At 37.3% G+C, this 24,206-nt stretch overlaps 1 protein-coding gene across 2 annotated transcripts in view; it reads right to left on the reverse strand.

Moving 5' to 3' along the window:
• ZNF385D (zinc finger protein 385D) overlaps positions 1-21,363 on the reverse strand; it is an 817,460-nt gene extending 796,097 nt beyond the window's left edge. For both annotated transcript variants that reach the window (XM_087430608.1, XM_087430607.1), the window contains exon 1: positions 20,754-21,363. In XM_087430608.1, coding sequence (XP_087286734.1) covers positions 20,754-20,859 — 106 coding nt within the window. In that variant the 5' untranslated portion in view covers positions 20,860-21,363. The remainder of the gene's footprint in view (positions 1-20,753) is intronic.
• Positions 21,364-24,206: the final 2,843 nt, after the last annotated feature.

The raw sequence follows: 24,206 nt of genomic DNA on the forward strand, positions 1-24,206 counted from the left end.
AAATCATTTTTCACATTTCATTGATGAAGAAACTCATCCTCGGTGAGGCTGCACAAGGTCCCATAACTAGGATATGTCAGACCAGATTCAATGGACCTGCTTCTCTCTGACTCAGCACATACTCTTATCTACAACTCTATATTGACATCGGCAAAAAGTAATTAGTGTTATTTCTTACAACTGCATGTGTAGCTACAATTATCTCAAAATAAAAAGTTCAATTAAAAAAGTAATTAGCCTGATAAAATAAATACCTAGGTTATAAAATAGGAATACAAAGTAGACAGAATTGTTTATGTTTGCCACAAAAGTAGCAATTTTAGTTTAGCTAAACAAATACACTGCATTCTGAAGTCCCTGAGATTCTATCAAAATCCTCCCCTGCAAAGCATAGCAATATAATGTTCACTTATGGTTTGTCCTTAGATTCCTCTTTTTTAGAACATTCTGGAAGAGTCCATATTTCAGAAATGAGCAGTTTGTTCAAAGATAAGGGATATTCAGACTTAAGAGATATAATTATTGAAAATTAACAAGCATAATTGCTAAAATACTTAGCCAAATTGGCTGAAAGATACTTTAAGAGTCATTTCCTAGATACTGCATTTCAAAAATTTGAATCAGATTTTTATATACCAAGCTGCATATAAGTAGTGTACCTGCCATAACTAAGTTCCTTCAAATACAAATATGTCCAAGAACTCTATATGAGAGTAAGATGAAAACCCAATGCCAACAAGCCAACAGTGAAAAATAGCAGTAGTTTAAGACTAAATAAATACCTATCAGCACAAAGCACATTTAAGATGAACACACATCTTCAACATAGATTCCAAGTATGGTACAAATACCAGATTTGTGGAATTCATAGTCCAAAGATCTAAATTGCTTCCCTCTCTAACAAAAAAAAAAAAAAAAAAAAAATGGCAGTTTAAAAATCAGGTTAAGTATGAGTGGGAGGTTTAAGGTAGTTTTCTTTCCAAATATGGAATGAAAATGGTGCCAGCTTGAAGAGAAAAAGAGGAATTGCTTGTGCTCCTCTCACTGACCCTGAAGTAGGGATTTCTTTTGTGTATGTTTTGTATCATTACCTCATATTGTTCATGTAGCCAACATAAAAGGACTACGCTGATGTTTCCTTATCTGAGCCAGCCACAGACCTTTATACGGAGGCAAGAAAGAAATGACTCCAGAGCACGGCGGATATCACAGACTTTCTTTCTCCCTGCAAGGCTGAGAAGTCTTTAATAACTTCAAATAGCAGGATAGCAGAGAATTCACAATCCTTATTTTTCCTGGCACATATAAAATAAAATCTGAAGGAGAGAAAAGTAAGATAAAAATTACCAGTTTCCTGATTAAAAATCTATGATAAAAAAAATCCTTCTATTCCTCATGAACATGTTCAATTATGTACATGAGAAGAGTTCATCAAAGTATCACAAAGTGTTTGTGTCAGTTTATATCCATTAAGGTTAGCAGAGCCCATTTTCACAATTACACGTGATCCTGTTCCTGTGCATGACATGGTGAGACTGAGGTTTGCATTTTCTGAGGTGAGAAGTGTAATTCACAGCCCAGATGGGAGAGTCGTCATAAGATTCCAGGATTCCAGATTAAAAGATTTCTTTGGATCTTTGATTCCTGCAATATAATTATTTCCTTGCACATTTTTAGAGGAGTGGTTTCATCTGGGCCTGATGAGGACACAGCCACCATCTAGGTCTCTATATTTTCCTGTCACTAAAGATTTTTGCACAAATGTCTCAGGTCTTAAGTATGAAATGTTGAACTATAATAGAGTCTGAGTTATTCATTCACTCCACAAATATTTAGTGAGTAAAAATTTGGGGGCATACATAGTTTTCTAAAAACTGATACCAAATATTTTCTGTTGAATTGTCCTTTTCTATTAGGTAACAGGCTCCCATAATAACATCTTAGTCTATTCTATAATCTGTGAGTCCTTTTCAGTTATTAAGAGTCCATTTTAAAACGTCAGTCTCATATTTGGTTAAAAGCTCTCCTCCTTCCTTCCAACCTCTGGAGTCCTGCTTGGAGGGATATGAGGCTTCATCTGATGTCACAATTTCCTTTTTTCCAGAAAGCTTCTTATTCCACAAAAGATGGGGTAGGAAGGAAGAAGAGGGAGAAAAGATGTTTCCTGCTGTGCTAGCCCATGGAGATTTGGCTGTCTTCTTCTTATGATTGTTCCTTACTTGAACAGTCCCACAAGCCAATAGTGAGCCTATGAATTCCTTCATGTTGATTTCCTCTGTGTGGGCAGCATCCATTGCACCCCACTCTCACCACCTCAAGCAATTTCCTGGCATGGGAGATCTGGTCTTAACCCAAACCCATCAGCCCTGCCACAGCATCTTGCTGCTGGAATCTCCTCATCCAGTGGATGGCCTTCTATCCATGGAAATTTACTCATCTGTGCCATGCCAGTGGTGGAAACACAGCCTGTGCCCTCAGCACTCCTTCTCTGAGTTACACCATGCCTCCTGGACCATAATCATGCCCAAGCAGCATCAGGTTCTCATCCAACTCAGTGGCTCAGCAACTTTCATACAAGACACAATCACTCCTCCCTAATTTATTGTTGCAGTCTCTGTACTATTTGGCAAAAGTACAGGAAATCTGCCCAATAGGAACTCAGGACATCTTGATACAATGGTGTTACAATAAACAATCGAACATGGCAACAAATCATAGACTGTAGCACCAATCCCCTTCCTCATTGCAGTCATCCACAAAGCACTACAAGATTTTAGCTCTTGGCTCACCATCACTGTCTCCAAAATTACTCCTGTCATACATGATGATGATTTCGTGCATGTAGTTGGCACATCCAAAGCCTTGTTCTTTCACTCCTTTAAACTGGTTCCAATCTTACCCTCCATCCTACCTCAGCCACACACTCTCACATTTATACTCTCATCTTAACCATGCAAATAACTGAATCCCCTCCAAAATCTCAGACACCTCACTCTCTGACCGCCACCTCCTATCTTTCCTGCTCATGTGTTCCACTACCACGACTGAAACAAATTTTACCCCTTCCTTTCACATTTTAGTGTTCCTCTTTTTGCTCTCATTTTCCATCTTATCCAATATAAATTCTGTGGACAATAATTCTAATCACAAACACACATGAACTCTCAACTCCCTTACCTTTTTCTTGCTTTATCTTCTTTCTCGATTGGCCAAAGCATAACCCTGTTTAAATCTAATGCTCTACCTGCTTCTCAGCAGCACCCTCTCTGCTGAACGTGGATGGAGAAACACATAGTTATGCTGATTACAGGGCTTTCATATTGCCTGGGTTTGAAAGCCAGATTCTCTCCCTCCACACCCTATTTTCTAGCTGAGTAATCTTAGGCAACCTACTTAAATTCTCTGTGCCTCAGTTTCTTCATCTGTAGGATGGAGAAAGTATTAGTACATATTTCAAATATATACAGTAAGGATTAAACGAGTTAATATATGTAAAGCAGTGTCTGGCACTTACTAAGTCTTGATAAACATTGGCTGTTATTGTTGCTAATATTAAAACTATTTTTCTGTCCTTTGAAAACACAAACTTAATCCAAGAGACACAGGCATATCCCTTATGAAAATTTAATTATTTCTGAAATATGACAGAAATGTTGACCTGAAGGAAATGAACAATATGCTTATATATTATTAAAAGCTCAAATAATGATTTAGATACCATGGTTTTGATAGTATGACAATATCTATCAAGCATATTTTCTTCAAAATAAAGATTCCTTTATTGTTTTTATCATAAATTTATTTTTAAAAATATAGATAAGAACAAAAAAACATAAGAAAAACTTAGAATCAATGATTCCCTACTAGAAACAATTACCATTAGTAGTATTAGTCCTCTATACCTATGCCGTCCAATATGGTGTTGTGGCTAGTTAATTTAAATTAAACAATATTAAAAATTCACTTCCTCGGTCACACTAACAACATTTCAAATGCTCAGTAACCACAAGTGACTACCATATTGGACAACACAGATACAGAACATTACCATCATCACAGAAAGTTCTGAACATCACTGTTGATGCCCTTTATTATACACATATAATTATAAAATTGAATAGAAATTAGAACCTACATTGATTATGATTTCTTTTATTTATTTACAATATAGTAAGTGTAATTTAATGTCAATAGATGCTTTTTGGCTACCTCATGTATCCCATCATGTTGCTAGAACGTCTTTTGAGGTCCTTTATATAGTCTCTATTATCTTACAAAAAAGTTGCAAGTATAAACTTATCATTAAGTCTTTATAGGTATTGTAATATTTTCATTAAATAAATGCATTTTAGAAGAAATTTCCATGTGTTTATTTGTTATATCAAATGACATACATATTTTTAAAGCTTTGGATGTATGTTGTCAAGTCTTTTGCAAAGACTCAGATGTTCTATTTTACATCACACAAATCCTTTCTAACATAGTTATTTGTTATGAATTCCAGTAAGATGACAGTAAGATCCAGGAAAATAATGATATGGGATAGAAGAAATAGTAGAAAATATAAGTGTGCAAAAAGGAAATAAAATCTCAGAGTGGCAGCTAAGAGGCCTTGAAAGAAACTGAGACCAAGAAGTCAGTGAGCTTCACGAAAACTTAAAGAAAGAAACTTGAATGGATTCCAAGAAGTTAAAAAGAAGCTGGACAGGGCCAGCCCGGTGGCTTAGCGGTTAAGTGCGCGCGCTCCGCTACTGGCGGCCCGGGTTCAGATCCCGGGCGCGCACTGACTCACTGCTTCTCCGGCCATGCTGAGGCCGTGTCCCACATAAAGCAACTAGAAGGATGTACGACTATGATGTACAACTATCTACTGGGGGGCTTTGGGGAAAAAAAGGAGGAGGATTGGCAATAGATGTTAGCTCAGAGCCGGTCTTCCTCAGCAAAAAGAGGAGGATTAGCACGGATGTTAGCTCAGGGCTGATCTTCCTCACAAAAAAAAAAAAAAAAGAAGAAGCTGGACAATGTTAGCAAGATGATGAAGATAAAGATCCTGCATCAAAAAAAAAAATCCAGGAAAATTTTTTAATACCCACAAGAATATCATAATCAAATATGAAGCAAGCTAAAATGTACTATGACTGAATCACCTGTAGAGCGTAACAATAATCATTTGTCCTTACAAATGAATACAGGAACAAATAAAGGATTTTTAGCATACAAAGTATACAACCATGTCACAAATTTAACAGTAGAGCCTGTTGACAAAGAAGAACGTATTTTCAAATTATGAAGTACAGAAGGTACAACACATGAAAAACTGTATTACAGCAAACAGACACTTAACTCAGTAAATTCCTTATACTATCCTTTAACTAGCATTTCTCTTTACTGCATATAGGTTGCAAATACTTCTGATTTCTTTCCAAAGAACAAACATGTAAAAAACATATGTGGAATAATAAAAACTCTTAATTCATGTATGTATACGTGCCTGTCTGAGCACATGTGCATGTTTTAAGCAGCTTGAGATTTAATTACTTTGAGTTCCAATGACTAGCTGGAGGTGGAAATCAAGAGACCAAAAAATACAAATACCATATAACCAAAGCATCTGTGTTTATACTTTACAGACACCGTGTTTTGCTTTATTATTGAGCATTTGTAAAATGTTCCACATGTGAAACAGCAAATTGCACAGGAGGTAAATTTTGATGCATATGGAATGTAATTACATACACTATTGTTTTGAGCATTTGTGTGATTTTTATTTTAGTATCACCTTTATTTCCTAAAGAAAGATTTTTTTCCAGGGGGTATCTGGATGTGGGGCAGCAGATAGGGAAGGCAAGCCTAAGAGAAGTGAGGGGAGGAGGCGAAGAGAAAAGAGGCCAACACAATAGTGTCCTTTCCTCATGGCCACAGAAACTCCTGCCTTAATGAGATTCTAGTAGGCCTTCTATGCTAGAATTCTGTTTCCCAACCCTTAAGCTAAGATTTCAAGGAAATGTAAAGATATGGTTTCAAGCATCAAAATTAGATAGATTAGATAGAGTGGGGATTGTTATGGTTTAATTTCTTAAGAGTTGGAGATAGAGAAATATATGATATATAGGAGTATAAATCAAAAATAAGGCCCTTCCAAAGCGATATTTCTGAGTTTAGCTCATTCAAAGTTATCCTCAATTACATATAATTGGACATATTACAAAATAAGTCTATGGTGAAATATTTAAAGGAGAGGAAAAGATGATATAAAATACAAGGAGGAGAGGTTAGAGTGGTAACAAAATCAGAGTCTACCATTAAGTGAGCAAAACATTTCCCATCCAGACAATGCCCTCTCCCCAGTACGTATAGGAAATGAGATAGCAAGTAATAATAGGAACTATATTATTGTGAGCAATTAATTATGTGAAAAGTGCAGGAATAAGCACATAAAATAAGCACATAAAAAGAAAATTCCACCATTGAGTTCACACACATAATTACATAGCACTTTTCCAGTCTTAACACAATGAAGCTTTCAGATAGGAAGAAAAATAGACCAAAGCATATCATTATCCCCAAATCTCTAAGCAAACTTGAAATGTTTTTAAGTTTCAAGAAGTTTGTAGAGAAAGAAATACAAACTCCAGTGTAGCCCTAAACTCCAATAACAAGTATGTTAAGAAAAGTATATGGTTGGTTGTGAATTGATTTTCTATTACCTTTTAGTTTGATGCAAGACAGCTAACTTCAGTCACTTATTGCCTAGCAATTACTTTCACGTTTTTAAGAAATTTTCTTTTTAATATGGTGAGTTTAGGGTGACTTTGGAACAGGCAGTTTAAAAAGTCTAGTAGGAAGCTTGTAAGTGCAGATATAAATGCTTGAAAGTGCAGGGTCATATTTTCACAGTACTTTATTTACATTTTCATGTAGCTCTGAATCAATCAGGATATGCTAGATTATGCTGCAGTGACAAAATCCTAAAATCTTAATGACTTAAAAAAACAAAGACTGACTTCTTGCTCACACATGTTCATCACAGGTCAGCAGATCTTCTGTTTCAAGTTATCCTTACTCAGGGTCACAAGCTATCAAAGCCTACACCATCTGAAACACTATTGGTCTCTGTGACAGGGGAAAGGAACCTGACAAAACACACACCAGATTTTAAAGTCTTCTGCCAGAAAGTAACACTTAAGTTCCACCCACATTTTCTTGGCCACAGCAAATAATATGTCATAACTTCACTTCGGGGGGTGGAAAATCACAATCTTTCCAGGTGATAGGAGAGAGGAAAATAAGACGTATTAGTAAACAGATTTAGTCACTATAAGCATTTGCTATGCTCTACTTTAATCGTTTATTTAGTCCTTTCCCAGTTAACTTTGAGTTCCTGGAAAGAAAGTGCTGAATCTTATCCAGGATTTGTACCTTATGCAGTACTGGGCACTCAGTAAGTATTTGTTGAATGAAAAACAAGGATAGTCAGCAGTATTAAATATTTCAGCATGTTCAAGAAGAAGTAATATTGAAAAGAGACCTTTGGATTTGACATAAAGTTCATGTGTAATCATTGGAAAGTGTCTCAAAAGTATGACAAATGGAGGTGAGGAAATGATGGAAAAGCATGGAGACCGCCCTTTCCAAAAGTTTGACAATGCTTCCGAGGAGAGATTTAGGACAGCAGATGAAGGAAATTATTCCATTCAGAAAGGAAAGTACGTCAGGTCTGGAGGGAGAGCAGATGGAAGGAGAGAGTGAAGTTTTAAGAGACAGGATGAGTAATTGATGAAATGTTTAGGAGGCACCAGGAGGAAGTGGGATCATAAAATAGGTAAGCGGGCATTGGGACAGCAATCTTTTTGAGATAGAGATGTGAATCAGGATGGTTATAAATAAAGCTGTGACTGGTAATTAAAGAAAGAAAATTTGAAGATGCGCCTGTCTAATGGTCTTTATTTCAGCTGAGAAGCAGAAACCAGATAATATTCTGAATGTAAGAGCAGGCATTGGACAAAGGACTTGAAATGCAAGACAAAATTTAGAATGGCCTTTATAGAAAGGCAGGTACTGTGGATTAGAAGAATGACTTGGCAACACCAAGAATGGATGTCCAGTGGAGCTGAAATTTTAAATGGCAAAAGCAAACACTCATCTCCACAGTTATTAGAACCATCTAAATGATTTGGTGACTCAATATCATAATTCTGCAAACCATCTGGCCCAGAACCCAGGAAATGAAAGCAGATGACCTCTTTCTGACGTCCAGCAAAAAATGTGATGCTTTGCCTCCCTGTACAAAAAATACTAAAACTATTGTTGACCATTTTGACTTAATTACTCGGAATGAAATAAAAATGTAATTGTGGAATGACTTCTCTCAGTGGCCATTTTAAGTCTATTATCATTGGGTAATGCTAGAAGGAGGCCGGAATTGATATAACTAGCTTAAAACATATACAGAAATATTATTATGCAATGCAACTTCCAAGAGATTTTTCTGTCTGTTGTAGAATCTAATACCTCCTTAAAAATGAGCTGGTATTAGCTTTTTAAAAGAAGGAAAATAAAATAGACAGTTTTTGCATTTGGCTTGAAAATGAAGCTAAATCTTCCCCGAATATTTGCAGATGCTCTGCTCCCTTGGGCATATTGAAGGAATGTAGTATTTGTCTCAGCAATAGTGAGATCTGAAAAAGAAATGTAATGATACTAACTTTAAGATCTTTTAATGTTCCCTATGATTATTAATGTACAATGATAACAAGGCAATCACTGTAAGTCATTGTAAGTCAAGATTGGTATCTGCTGCTTAATTGTGCAGAAATAGTTAAACTCAGAGAAGACAGTGTTGGTACTGAATGAAAGAGTTAAGTCGAGAAGAAGTGGAGCTGAATTTAGGGGTGAAATGATGAACTCATTTTGAGATGACAATGGGAATGCCAGTAGAACTGATAGGAAATGATGCCCCATAGAGACAGTAAGTCTCGTATTGGTAAGGAAACTAGTTATGAATCATATAGAAACAAATGAATGCATAATATCATTTATGCTGCTTGGCCATATGAATAATATTTTTACAAAGATTATAAGAGAGAATTAGATATATATATTAAAGGCAGCATAACATTCAATAAGAATTTTTTTTAATGTAGAGTTAAGTTCTCAAAATTGTTTATGGGATTAATTTTTTACTTGAATGCAAACAAGACACAACTGAGGTTGGGATTACCATGATTATTACAGTCGCAGCCACCTGACTATAGCTTTAACAACATCCTCTTTGGGGACATTTCCAATGTCATCTTGGAAAGTATTCGCAGTTGAACTCTTACAACTTGCTTCATTTTCTGAAAAATTTCAGGAACCAATAAAGCAAGAGTTAAATAAACCTTTGCTAGACTACTGAAAGAGCATGATTTCTTTTTTAAAACATGTGCCTGGTAATTTTATTCTTTTAGGCCAAACTACTTTTACGATTTTCCACAAAAGTATGCCAAGCCATCCTCAAACTAACCTCTTAATAACTTCCAAACTACTTTACTTTTCAGACACACATCACACGCCCATACACACACAGCCATATTCATGGAATCAGTACCACAATTCTAGTTCCAGACACATTAAGTATTGCACAGAGCTTGGCAGTATCCTAAAGGACATACTTCACTATGTTCTCTATACACATTATGACAATCAACCAAATTTCAGTAATTTATTACCATCATCATTTATTAGACTCTATCGACACCTCAGTAAGAGCACACTTCCAAGATTCATTGTTGTTTATCTTAATGAGAAAGCAATGACGTGAAATCTTAAGAATTCTTTCAAAATGGAACAAATATCAATGCCCTTGTGTGCCCTGTTCGTTGTAGGGGCACGAGAGGCACGTTGTGTTGGCATACGTTATCTCACTGTGTGTCCTTCTGTTCACCTTATGCTTTAACTATTAGAAACAAACAAATAGCACTTAAACTTTAATGTTTCGACTCTCCTTTACTGGAAATTCATGAAATAGAAATGAATAACTGTGTATTCCTATGAGGCTCTGATAATCAGGGTGATCACTCAGTTGGCACAGTTCTGTTTCCTTCAGGTTATAAAAATTGAGAGCCTTCTAACATTATTTGATTACGCTGCCCCTCTAGAGATCACTAGCTATTACTACCTTAAACCTTTTATTATTCTGAAACACAAAATGTTGATTATTAAAATATTCCATTTGACTTATAAGGACGAAAAATCATTGCAGCCTTTTGCTATTCAAAAGAAAACTAGTTGACATTGCATCACAAACACATTTGGGAAAGTAGTGAAGTTGCCAGGTTTCAAATAATCAAAGGGATGAGGTAAAAAAAAAATTCATTGAATAACACAGAGTTTCCAAACTCAGCTAATGGACAAGATGATTCATTGTTCTGATGTGGCAAGACAAAATGGAAAGCCAGCAACTGGGAAAGCACAAAAATGTAGAGACTGGAAACTTTCAAGCTTGGGCATGGAAAGCGAGCAATTGGCTCTAATCAGAATGTAATAGGCAGCATTAATTTATAGGAAGATGCCTTTTGGAGTACCAAATTAGCCTAATCAATTTAGAAACTTATTAATGGTCCTGACAATTTTCCTTAAGGATCACATCAAGGTATATAAAATAACTGTTAAAGTCACTTTAGTATTTGCATAAAATCAGTTTATCTTCACATCAAATCCGAGTATGGTCATAAAGCCTATCCTAGAGTGCATTTTGGAGCAATTTTCAAATTAAAGTTTCATTAGTGCTCCCTTAATACTGTCATTTATTGATTATTCTCATCTCTATTCCATTCATATACTATCATTGTCCCTCTGTAAATCATTCCAAAGTACGATAGACTTAACAGAAGCTATTTCTCTGTGTATGCGGAAAGAAAAGGAAACTATTCAGAGCAGCACAGAGAACACCAGGCTTTGAGTCAGACATGGTTAGTTCATGATCCAGCTTTACCACCTACAAGTTACTTGGCCTTGCAAAATCAGTTGACCTTTCTTAGTTTTGTTCCCTCTTCTTAAAAAATTAAAAAATGTAAATGTGGCTAATGGTAACACCTAGTCACGTAATTTGTGGGAAGAAACAAATGAGAAATTGCAGATGTCATTTTTGTATCCTGTGAAATACTATTTCAATATAAGATTTTAGTATGTGCACTAGTAGGAAAAGATTAAAACAATTTTGCTCTAAATGAACACAGAAATGTGAATCTCATCATTTGTAATGGCAGCCTTTTCTATACTGAATATTATTTAGTTCTTCTCAAATTTTCTTATGCATGCTAAAAAGCCCTAAACAGGAGAACTTTTACTCTTGTTAAAGCAATCTTTTAAGAAAGAAATTCTTTTGACTTCCTCAGAGTTCTGAGGGGTTCCTTTTCAACTTTTGAAAATTAAATTAAGAAGACATGTTCTAATTTATGATCTAAAAAGAGAAAATATTTTTTATTTTCCCAGTATCATCTCTTCAGGTTAACTTGTTCTGGTTTTTTGCTTATGAAGAGTCAAAGAAGGATACATTGCAATCAGACATAATTTATGATTAATAAGTAAGAATTATGCCACTAATTAATAACGAATTTTTACAAATACAAAGAGCTCACCAAAGTTCACAGAAATTGAAAAATGGTATTTTGAAAGCAATCTACTAAGCTTACTTTCTTCTTTATGAGGTACCAAATAACTTGACTCAACCTACTAATAGCCATCAATTAACCAGTAATTGAGCTGCGTCTACTTTATTCAGGAGAGAGCAAATGACAAGGTATATCAAAATATGATAGATTATTGTGCTGTTTTTAAGAAAATTTTCAGAATATCTTCAGATTCTGACCATTATTTAGCTCAATTTTCTACAAATTCTATGTCTACCACAACGTGGAATTTAATTACTTATTCATTAGACAAATGTTTTGGGACACCTACTTTGTTTAAGGCACTGATAAGCATTGCAGGAGGTAGAAAGGTTAATAAAACATAGTCCCTGCCATAATGGGTTTATTGTCTATGAGATTATATCTATTATCTAGATTATTGATGCTCAGGGAGACCTGGGAAGAACTGAACTATTAGGAGAAATCCAACTTAGTTCACTGTACCCTACCTATTCTTAAGGCAAATATGGACATTGCCCACTGCTCCTACTTAAGAGATATCCCTACCATTCCTGGAAGGTATCCATTTTCTCATGTTCCTCAAAGAGTCAAGCTGACTCCAGCTTTCAACTCATCACAAAGAACATCAACACTCAGAATTTGTCTAAGTAAGTGGACTCAAGATGACTGTCACACAACCATGGCCAAAAGTGCGATTAGAGGGAGCAAAATTTATACAGCATTGTCTAAGGGGTACATAGCCCTCCAACCCTTCTAGAAACTTTGAAATGCTTGATGTTAAGCCAGACCAGAAAGCATCCCAGTAACTAAACTGCTCTGTACTTTGTAAGAAAGATTCCTATGAAAGTCTCTGCTACATTAACAAGGATGTTGCTCATTGAACCATTCAGTTCCCTCTTGATGAAGACTCATGGGAAAAATTCTCTCCAGTCTCAGTACTAGGAATTGTCTTTTTTTCTTGAACAATAGGGTTCTGATAATATCTGCTTCTATGGGTCTGATGGTTGTTTAAAAACTTAGGGCCAAATTTATGGACCAAGTCCTCTGAATGGATACTCCCTGAGAACACAGGTTGGAGTACTTCTTTACTTATCTTTCCTACTCTTAAGGAAATTTCTCTCTGTCATGTGTTTCTCAATGATTAACTGTTTTGTAACTTTTTTGAAGTATAACTCAAATACAGAGAAGTGCATAAATCATACGTACAACTTGGTGAATTTTTACAAGTGAACAGACCCATCTAATCAACACACAGCTTAGGAAAGAGAATATTTTCAGCATCTTGCCCCCTCCCTAACCAATAACTATGAAGTGTTCATAAGTTAGCTTTGCTTAATTTTGAACTTTATGTAAATGGTATCATGATTTTGGGGATTTATGACTTTTGTTGGTGAACATAACATTTGTGAGATTATTCATGTTTTAGTCTGTAATTGTAGTTCATTCTTTCTCATTCTGGTCTCTTATTTTTTAAATTTAATTTAGTGATATTTTACATTGTTTTTAAAACATTTTAAACCCATTACCAAAACAAAGGTAAAGAATAGGCACTGATTTCTTAGATATAATACCAAACGTATGGGCAATGTAAGAAAAAAATAGACAAATTGAACTTTGTGAAAATTTTAAAAATTTGTGCATCAAAACACTCTATTAACAGAGTAAAAAGGCAGCCGACAGAATGGAAGAAAATATTTCCAAATCGTATACCTATTAAGGGATTAAGATGCAGAATATATAGAGAATTCCTAAAACTCAACAAATAAAAAACCAAACAACCCGATTCAAAAATGGTCAAAGGACTTGAACAGACATTTCTCCAAAGAAGATATACAAATGATCAATATGCACATGAAAAGATGTTCAATACACTAATCATTAGGGAAATTCAAATCAAAACTATGGTGAGATACCACCTCACACCCATTAGGATGGTCACTATAAAACAACCACCACCACTGCAACAAAAAAACAGAAAACGAGTGTTGGTGTGGATTGGAGAAATTAGAACCACTGTGTACTGCTAGTGGGAACGTAAAATGGTAAAGCCACTGAGGAAAACATGGTGGTTCCTCAAAAAATTAAAAATAGAATGACCATATGATCCAGCAATTCCACTTCTGGGTGTTCCAAAAGGATTGAAAGCAGTCTCGAGGTGTTGTTTGTACACACATGTTCACAGCTGCATTATTCACATTAGGTAACATGTGAAAGTAATCCAAGTAAGTGTCCATCAATGGATGAACAGATAAGAAAAATGTAGGATATACCAACAATGGAATATTTCTTTGCTTAAAAGGAAGGAAATTCTGACGTATGCTACAACATGGATGAACCTTGAGCATATTACGCTAAGTGAAATAAGCCATTCACACAAAGACAAATATTAAATGATTTCACTTATATGAGGTTCTTAGAGTAGTTAAAATCAGAGAGAGAAAGTAGACTGGTGGTTTTTAGAGATTAGGGGGAACGGGGATGGGGAGTTATTGTTTAATGGATACAGAGGTTTAGTTTTGCAAGAAGAAAGAGTTCTGGAGATAGATGGTGGTGATGGTTCTACAACTATATGAATGTACTTAAAATCACTGAACTGTACCCTTAAAAATGGTTTAGATGGTAAATTTCATGTTATGTGTATTTTACCACCACTAAAATGTTCAAAAAAGGAAAAGAATAAATAATTAAACAAATATGTCTGTTCACTAAGATCAGAAAATCAACTAATGCCTTTTAGAAACATATGTACAAAATAAACAAGAATTTCAAAGAAAAGTTCTTAACTTTGCAGTTAAACCAAAAGTCCAAAGAACCAGAACATCTCATTAGTTGATATTTCTAATTAACTACATTATGTGGTTGATGAAATTCTGTTTATCTTTCTAAAAATTCATTTTTTTTTATTTTGTTAGATTTGCTCCTGATTCTTCATTTTATTTCAAGGCATGTATAGTGCAACCAGAAGCAACAGAGTTCAAAAGTTGTCTCTTCCTAGCTATGCACATGTATAGTCCTTGGCTCAGTTCCTTTTCTCTAAAGTGAGTTAAATAGTATTCTTTTGCTCCTAAAATGTTAAGGTTAAACATAAAGAGCCAACTATACTCAATAAAAGTAATTGTTAAAAGGTAGTCGCTGTCTGGAGTAGTGTTATTATTTATACACTAGACACTACAAGAGTCCAGGGTCTTGCTTTTCCTGTCAACATTGAAATTTCCAACACTAGTGCTCTATAAACACAAAGTAATCACTCATCAAATATTTATTGACTGCATTATGTTCAAGTGAAGTGAAAGAAAATAATTAATTTCCCTGAAGTCTTTCAAAATCTAGTCAAAATTTGAATCTAGTCAAAAAATCTAGTCAAAAGTTGGACATAAGTTAAGACAATGTATTTTAAAAATATATGAAATTTCTGGTCCTTTCTATATTTTCCACAATTTATTTATGTTGGTTCTGCTATCATTTCATACATTCTGCACACTATAAAAATATGAGGGTGAGGATTGTAGTAGGCAAAATAATGTGCACACACATACCCAGTACATCAGATCCTAATCCCTGAAACCTGTAAATCCCTGAAGAGAGTCTTTGCAGAAGTGGTTAAATAAAGGATCTTAAAATGAGAGATTACCCTGGATTATCAGGGTAGGCCCTAAACACAATCACAAATATACATAGAAGAGAAAAGCAGAGGGAGGGTAGACTCATAGGAGAAGGCAACGGAAAGACAAAGGCAGAGATTGGAGTGATGCGACCACAAACCAAGGAATACTAACAGCCACCAGAAGCTGCCAGAGGCAAGGTACAGATTCTCCCCAGAGCCTCCTGAGGGAGCACAGCCTTGGTGACACCTTCATTTCGGCCCAGTGATACTGATTCCAGACTTCTGACCTCCAGAACTGAGAGGACACATTCTTGTTGTTTTAAGCCCTCGAGTTTGTAGTTATTTGTTTCAGTAGCCATAGGAAACTAACAAATGATGATGATTAAAAATAGCGAACATCTATGGCATAGTCACTTTGTACTAGACGCTATCTGAAGCACTTCACATGTATCATCTGATTAAGTCTTCAATCAACTTATGTCATTTATTATCACCATTTTATAGATGAGGACACTGAGGCAAAGAGATGTACAATAAGTTGACTGAATGCTCACAGCTTGCAAGGAACAGAAAAAGGAGGCAAACCTAGGTATTCTAGTTCTTGAGTTCACACTCTTAAATGCTACACCACGTTAAATGACTATTTTGTCTCTAGGAGTTTAATGTCAAATTTTACTATGAATGTAAAATTTGTAATCACCTGAGAACTCAATCCAGTACCTGCAACCTCTATTCTCTCAATTCTAGGTGATCTGGATTAGATTTGGTACACTGAGACTAACTACGAGAAGTTGTTCTCTACAAAATGCAGTTTTAAAATCTAGATTTTTCAGGATGCCTTCTGGAGTTAGATGTGTAATCCTCTGTTCAAGTAAAACTAAAGTAAAGATACTATAGAAACATTTCATTGATTTTTCTTTCCTTTCAGTTAAGGGTAGATGAGAGATTGTTAAAGGAGAAAGAAATCTCTAATAATTTTTAATAATACATTATAAAAATAGCAGTGAATACCTCTTTAGATATAAAAGCAGAACACATGACAAGATCAAGAAAAAATGAAACACAGGATGTCTGTTCCCACGTTATGAGAAACCCTTAAGAAAATCCTCAAATGGACCTCCCTAACACTGCACTGTAATATTTTCTCTTCTCATGGAGACAGACAGGTCTAATGGGCAATCAAGACACGACAAGATCAGTACTGTTTGCTGGGAAATGGGCTACATAACTACATTGAAGAAGAGGAAATACTTTCCTTTACTGCAAATCTCTCACTTAAAAGACCTTTTTAGGAATGCTGCATACTTGCTTGTTTAGGGAGATATAATTCCATAAATAGATCAGGAAGATCTACTCCTTTGTATTCCAAATAAAGCAATAAATTAAACACACGGCTGGATGACACTATAGGCAAAGTAATAAAGTCATTAAGTGGTCTAGAGGTCCCTATCCCATTCTAGAACGGTGTTCTAATATTCTCTACCACTTCATCAGTAGGTTAGAAATAAGATACTCTTTGAAACCCAACCTCAATCTGGGCAAAATATTGAAAGTGGTATAGAATTATCTGGATATGATGAAAATAATATTTAAAATGGGAAGAAGACTTTATGAAGGAATTTGATTTATCTATGTCTCTTGATATTCTTAAATTTCTCTCTCATTGTGGTTTTTTTTTTTTTTTTAAAGTTTAAGGTTGGGTTATTCCAGAAAGAGGAGTTATTGCTAATTTTAGCAAGCCCTAGAAGATATAAATTAATATACTTTTAATGTACTGGAATTTTAAAAATAATCTCCAATGTGTTATCCACTTGTTCAAAAGATTAATTACACTAACAAATTTTAGGCATGGACACTAGTTGAGCTGATCTAAGTTTCCTAAGAGGCTATTTAAGTGCTTGCCTGATTTTCAACCCACAGGCTTTATTTTACTCAAACTCTCACTGTAGAGCCTTTGTCAAAAAACTAAGTGTCATCTACCTTTGAGTTCTAAGCTCTTGAAACATTCAGAATTACAAATCGTTCCCCAATATTAGTTTCTTCAATCTGTGATATCAATGTGATTCAACTTTGTACAGAGTTTAAATCACTTTTCAGAGATCTGGTCATTCAAATAACCAAATACTATCAAATAAACTATTAGTCCTATCGTACAAATATGGAACTTAAAAATTTGTAAAACATGGAAGAACATTTGTTCACGTGATTATAAGGTTCACAGATTTACAAGACTCTTATCGTCATAAAATATTTTGTAACTCAACAATTCAAGTTTATAATTAGTTTCAATACTTTACTACTAAGGTTAAATGTATTAGCCACTATAACAACCTCATTGTCTACTTCCAAAAAAATAAACAAAACCTCTAGGCAAGGTATTCCTATGCTATTTTTATACTTCTGCTAAAACCCTTAAATATTCAGAAATGTATTATTTCCAGTAGGCAAAAGATGTTATTTTTAAGACTTCAACTATATCAAAAGAAAAGATGGGAATTTATATTTCATGCAATGTTAACTTACTACTAGAAAACACAGTTTAACTCTAAAAAGAGAATTCACAGCAATAACCATTAGTTTAATGGGACAGGGAAATGTAGTTTTATTTGAAAACAATAACATATCATGGACGTGTAATGAAACATGATAAAATATCTTTAACTTCTCAAAAATTCTCTATTTCCCAAAGCTGCTCCCACATCTGGGATATTAATATCATTAGCGTCCGAATGGATTCATATGCTTTTATTTGATAATTCCATTCACATGAAGGCAAATCAGATCTGTGACATAAAATATATTACTATTCCCAAAAGAAGCATAACTACAGCTTATAAAGAAATATGACAAATGCATCTTATTTGTTGTTCTTGCTCTCAGTTTTAAAACCTCAAAATCTTTACACTGGCACTAACATAACTTATCTGAAGAACTCATGAGTAATACATTCATAAAGTTGGAGATTATAAGAAAATAATGGAAGATATGTACTCAGCTACCAAAGTGTGCACACAATTTGCAATAAGAAATGCAACATCTTAATTAAATTTCAGATAAAATAAGTCCTAAATTAGATGTGAATCTTTTAGCCAGAGCTCTTATTGTAGATGAAACCCTATGTTTCGTTGAATTGCAAACATTTTTCATTATTAAACTTTTGATGCACCTAGTAAATAGCAAATCACAGCAGGGAGTGTAATTATTTTGAAAATACTATTCAAAATAAAAAGGAAATTTTAAAACAAGCTGCTAGTATCTCTTAATAGAAATTCAACATCCTATTAGGATCTGAGCATTAATTACAAGCTGGCTGAAACATGTGAGTGTCCAGGTAGACCTCAGGATAACTCAATACAGTCACACAAATGTGATGCTAGCACCAGATATATTTGATGTCATAAATCACACATTGTTAAGAGAAAGATTATAATACAGTACTATTGATTTACAATAAAGGGCTCTGAGGAAGGAAGGACATCACCGGGAACACCAAGGCCTCAGCATTTAGCCCTCTATAGGGCTAACAGGCAGAATTACATAAATGCCACACAATTTTCATTTGATTTAAGTCTCAAGGTCCACATTTCTGTTACATTCAACATTTGAAATAGTTGTGGATGAATCAATCTATGATATTGTCACCACCATACTAATTTTTCGTGGGATTTAGAACTTAGAGAGGTCATCCTTCCACTTTTCAAATGAGGCTCAAAGAGGTTGTGTAGTGGTTAATGGAACCGACTTCGGAGTCTAGCAATCTTGAGTTTCAAAACACTAACTCTGGAACTTTTTCAAATTTAACATCTCTAAGGCTCCCTTTCCTTATCCACAAAATGCAGATGGTAAAGATGCTGCTTTCTTGGGGTTGTTGTGCATTTACAGGGGCCGTAAAGCCCTTGACACACTGCTTCGTGTGCAGTGAGTGGGAAACAAATGTTAGATGATGTTTTGTTGTTGTTATTACTTTTATTATTATATGATCCCAAAAGTCCTTCAACCACTTTGTCATAGAGGAAAAATAGATCAAAAGTCCTAAATTTTGGCTTAGATCTCTTTCTCCTAACACAAAGAGCTTCTAACACTTCACTTACTTAAATCTAAGATAATATGTTAACTCAAGATATTTGCCCATTCCCCCAGTCTATATTTTAGCTCCATGAATAGAGAGCTCAAGTTAATTTCTGAGGAACATCTGGAAGGAAATGTGAAGAAATTGCAGCAAACTCCAGACATGCTGCGCTGCATCAATCTACATAATTTGAAATGACCCATATTTGCCTTTCAAGCCTAGAGACCAGAGTATAGTAACTGAATTACCCAGTACAGGGCAAGGTGGCATGAAAACCCAGAGGGAGATACACCTTTCCAGCCGATTTCAGGAAACATGGTGAACCAGAATTGGGTGGACACGTGAAAACCACATTTAACAGACCTACTAGCAAATAGCCTCAAGAGAAGACAGCGAAATTTCCCCATGGCGTCTCCAGAAATCACCACGGGAATGTCATAGAAAAGCGCCAGCTCCAGGGTCCTTAGTTACACCTACAGAATGTAGGGTGGTCTTGGAAGTCAGTTCAAGGTTCCAGAATTTGGGGATGTTCAAACACCCAGGAAGAACACATCACCTGTTACTTTAACCGCAGCTCAGGCAAAAGCAGACTAAAACAGAGCCTCCAGAAACACGAGACGCGAAGTCTGAATTCTAAGGGAAATTGGGCATTCCACAAGGGGTGACACCACAGTGGGGGCTAATTCTCACCCACAATAAAACTTCTCCCAAAATGCAAGAAGTCCCAAGGTCCGCAGACTGTGCTCTCTCTTGCAACTCAGTGCCCCGGACCAGGAAGGCCTTCATGTTCAGGAGCGCTGCTCTATCCTTAGCCTCCAGCCCCACCCTAAATGTCAAAATGATTCCCCCAGAAAGTTTGCGACAATTCAATAACTTCTCACGGTGCCCTAAAATCGTATGCATCCCGAAGAGAGATTTTGAAAAGAAAAAAAAAAGGAAGAAGAAGACGAAGCAGAAAGGAAGAACAAGAAAGGAAAAGACAATCACAAAGCTGGCCCCGCTGTGCTTTCTTATCCCAACAACTTCGTCAGGTTTCCCGAGGAGGGAGAGCGCCCCGCACACACCCAATAGGAGAAGGGCAGCAGGGCGTCTATCCTTGGTGGCCCAGCCCTCGAATCCGACCGCAGCCAGGCTGACCCTGGCATCCCCACCCCTGCCTCCCCTGCCCCTTGGTTCTCGACAGCGCGTGGTGTCCAGAGACCCTCGAGCTCTGCGCTCTCCACTCCGGCCCCCACAACCTAACATCTCGGCTTGGCGCCTCCCAGCAGAAGAGGCAGGGGTGCAGACTGATGGTGTGGGGTACGCGGGAGAGGGAGGTCCCGGGTCTGGATCCTGTAAATGCCCATTCTGTGCGTCTCACAGCCGGCAGGGGCGCGACCCCAGCGCCGTGGGCACCCCAGCCAACTCGACCACCCTAGCCGAGACGTCTCTTCTGCGCTCAACTTACCGTGGCCGGGCTGAGCTTTCGGCGCCCCCTGTAGCTTGTCTCTCCTTCCTCCCACCGAGCCCTTCATCCTTCTGCTGACGGCCGCCCGGCGCCCCGGCCCTGGCATCTGGGAAGAGCAGCCGCCGGGCTGGCTATGCCCGGTCCGGGGGCTCACGGCTGCCCGCCCGCAGCTGCAGCGGTGGTCGCCACGAGGTGGGAGTGGCGGCCGTGGAGAACGGTCCCTGAAGCGCTGCGCGTGCTGTCCCCCAGGCGCGGGCTGGAGGTGGCAGCCAGCGCGCCTCTGCCTCCGCCGCGCCCGCGGAGCTCCGCACGCGTCCCCAGCTCGCGCCAGCCTCAGGTGCACCCGGCTGGGGAGAGGTGCAAGCCGGTGCGGAGGGAGGGGCCGGCCCGGGGGTGCCGGGAAATTGGGAGAGAGCTGAGACGGAAGAAAGAAACCTGGAGGCGAGCAACTAGCTTTAATGGAGGGAGTGGGTCATGGGTGTTAAGGGGAAACGCGAGGAGGCGAAATGCATCCAGAAACTAGAGATGCTGGAAATGAGCTCGAGCGAGCTGCTTCTGGAGGCTCAGGAAAGGGGTTTTCCTTTTGTGCTTAGGTCCTTTATCCTCCTGATTTGGGTACAGTTACCTGACAACACCCCCCCACACCCGCCCCTACACACACACACACACACACACACACACACACACACACACACACCACCTCTCTCTCTCTTTTTCTAACAGTTAACCTCTAACCTCAGAGTGCAGGTACAAAGCGATCATCGGATGAAGCTACTGCAAATATACAGGGAAGTTCCACCTCCACAAAACCCCGAGTGCTCACCCCTCTTGAGAGACCTATGTCCTACTGAGATTTTTCTTCCCTCGCTTGCTCTCTCTCTCGCTCTCTTTCTCTCTCTCTCTCTCTCTCACACACACACACAAGTTACAGTACCCTAGGGGTGAAAACATACCCTCTTTTGTCCTATTCTAGGATGTAGAGGGTGTTTCTCAGACTTCATGGGGGGCAGAAATCACCTAGGGATCTTGTTCAAGTTCAGGTGCTGATCCAGAAGGGCTAGAGTGGGGCCTGAGATTCTGCATTTCTAATGGCGTGGCAGAGGCTGCTAGTCCAAGGACCACATTTTGAGTTGCAAAACGCAAACAAAATAAACACGTTTTCTAACATCAGCTGAGCCACTATTTGTATGATCTGAAATAAGTAGCTAAGGCACTATTTTTCATGGGGATTGGAGATGCTATGGAAGCCAAATAAATCCTAAACACAAACACAGTGCAAAAAGATAAAATACCCTATAGATACAAGTATATCATTATTGTCATTAATAATTACTATTGATAACATCATTAGAAATACTAATGCTGATGAAAGCATAGAGAGATATTGGTAACTTGCCACTTCATATGTTCTCAAGAGAAGCTCTGAAAAACAGTCAACAGTGACCACCCCACAAACACATCATCATTTAGAAAGAAAATGCTAAATAACAGCCTCTAAGGGGCAGTCTATTCCTCCTCTGAGCCAGTTGTTGACTTGTGCAGATATGCAGTGCTGTTCCACTGTGTATCATCAAGTTGTTAAACTGCTTGTCAAGCTAATAGATAAAGCAAATCAAGAAGAGCAAATACCAAGAACAAAGAAATAAAAAGAGAAATATAGCCAACGTATCGAAAGGTGTGTGTGTTGACTTAGCATGACTATCTTACCGTTGTTTGATCCTCTCTCCACGTGCTTTCATCTGATTTAAACACTCATCCGACCGTTTCAATTCAGCAAGTGTTAATAAGCCTTACTATGGCAAAGGGCTTTCCTGGAGGTGAAGAGAATCTGACACAGTTGCTGCTCTGGAAGTCCACTTTGACAATATTTATACTAATAAACACCGCACTAGACAGGCTATGTCTAGAAGAGAACATCAAACACATTATCACAGAGAGCTCAAAAGAACAGCGAGGTCTGGAGAGACTTCATGGAAGGGAGACCATTTGAGATCAACCTTAAAATGTGATATGATTCCATCTGTCAGATGTAAAAAGGAGGGACGTTTCAGATAAAAGAGTAAAGGCAGAAAAGTATGGGGAATAGTGGACCCTTTTGCCCAGAACATACAGTGCATGGAAAAAGGTAGAAGAAATGGCTTGAAAGATAGGCAGGTGCTATGATTGCTGGCCTGAGCAGTTTGTACTTCACTTCAGAAGGGTTGAGCAGGGGACCACTATGATCAGAAATATAGCAAGAAGATTGGTCTGATATAAACAGGTTAATAGGGTGACCTAGAACCAGAAAATAATGGAGCTGTAGAAAGCACTTAAGAGGCAGTGGAAATCGTAGGTAACCCATAGGGTGTGAGAGGATAGGACCAGGTGTATCACATTCACTGTTGTAGCCTCAACACCAAACTTAGTGTTTGGCACATAGTAGGCTTTAAAAATGTTCATTGGATGAATAAATTAATAATTCTACAAAAAGAAGAAGAGACAGCAAATCACAACCAAAAAGACGAGAAGAGACGGCTAAGTGCGTTCTGTTATTTCAATGTCAGGGAAATCAAGTCAGGGAAAAGTTTTGCTACAGAGATGCACACTGGCAACAGACAGTACAGAGAGATTAAAGGGGAAACATTAACACACATTAAGACAGCTTTTGGTTTTGTTTTGGAGGAGGATCTAGTTTAGAAGAGCTTATTGATTACATTTGAGAGAATTGTTGTGCTAGAAAAGTATTACTATTATGAGTGGCAAAGGAATCTATGGAAGAATCTTGGATTATTCTTTAAAGAAGTTTGACACTGAACTGAAGATGAAAAAGAGAGATTGGGGGAAGGGATGGTAGCAGAACTGAGGAAAGTTGTTCCTCTTCAGTAAAGAGAAAGTCCAAACGTACTTTGTTGATGGGGTTAAGGGGCCAAAAGCATGGGAGAGAAGTTCCAGGTGAGAGAAGGGGAGAGGTGATTGAGCAATATATGAAAAAAGAAACAGAACTAGTGAACCAAGAGTGAAAGTAACCAATCTTAGTGGAGAAAAGGGTCACTTCTTCCTTAGAAGCAAGAACAAGGAGGAGAAACAAGAAGATCAATTGAGACTCTAGAGTGGAATGGCAGGAAGTGAGAAAGTCTCACGTTCTCTTGCCCCTGTCTCTCTAGGAAAACAGAGGTGAGGCCTTCTACTGATATCTCGTGATCAACAAGAAATAGCATTGTGAACTGGAAAAATGTGGAGAATAGTTGGAAAGTTTTAACAGGGATATCATAGTGAATCCACAAGAGATGGGAAGAAAGATCACCAAGTGAGCCCACCGGGTATAAACCTGTCCCAGGAGGAAAAAATATACATTTATTATAATAAAGACAGCATTTTTATTTGTTACTCTCCCAGCAATATTCAAAAACATAAGTACAGAAAAAAATAAAGCGTGCAGTGTGGTTTATTCAAGTTTAATAATCAACAAAGTAG

The sequence above is a fragment of the Ceratotherium simum genome, chromosome 5, assembly GCF_057802395.1.
Source record: "Ceratotherium simum simum isolate JZ-2026a chromosome 5, ASM5780239v1, whole genome shotgun sequence".
Classification (NCBI taxonomy): Eukaryota; Metazoa; Chordata; class Mammalia; order Perissodactyla; family Rhinocerotidae; genus Ceratotherium; species Ceratotherium simum.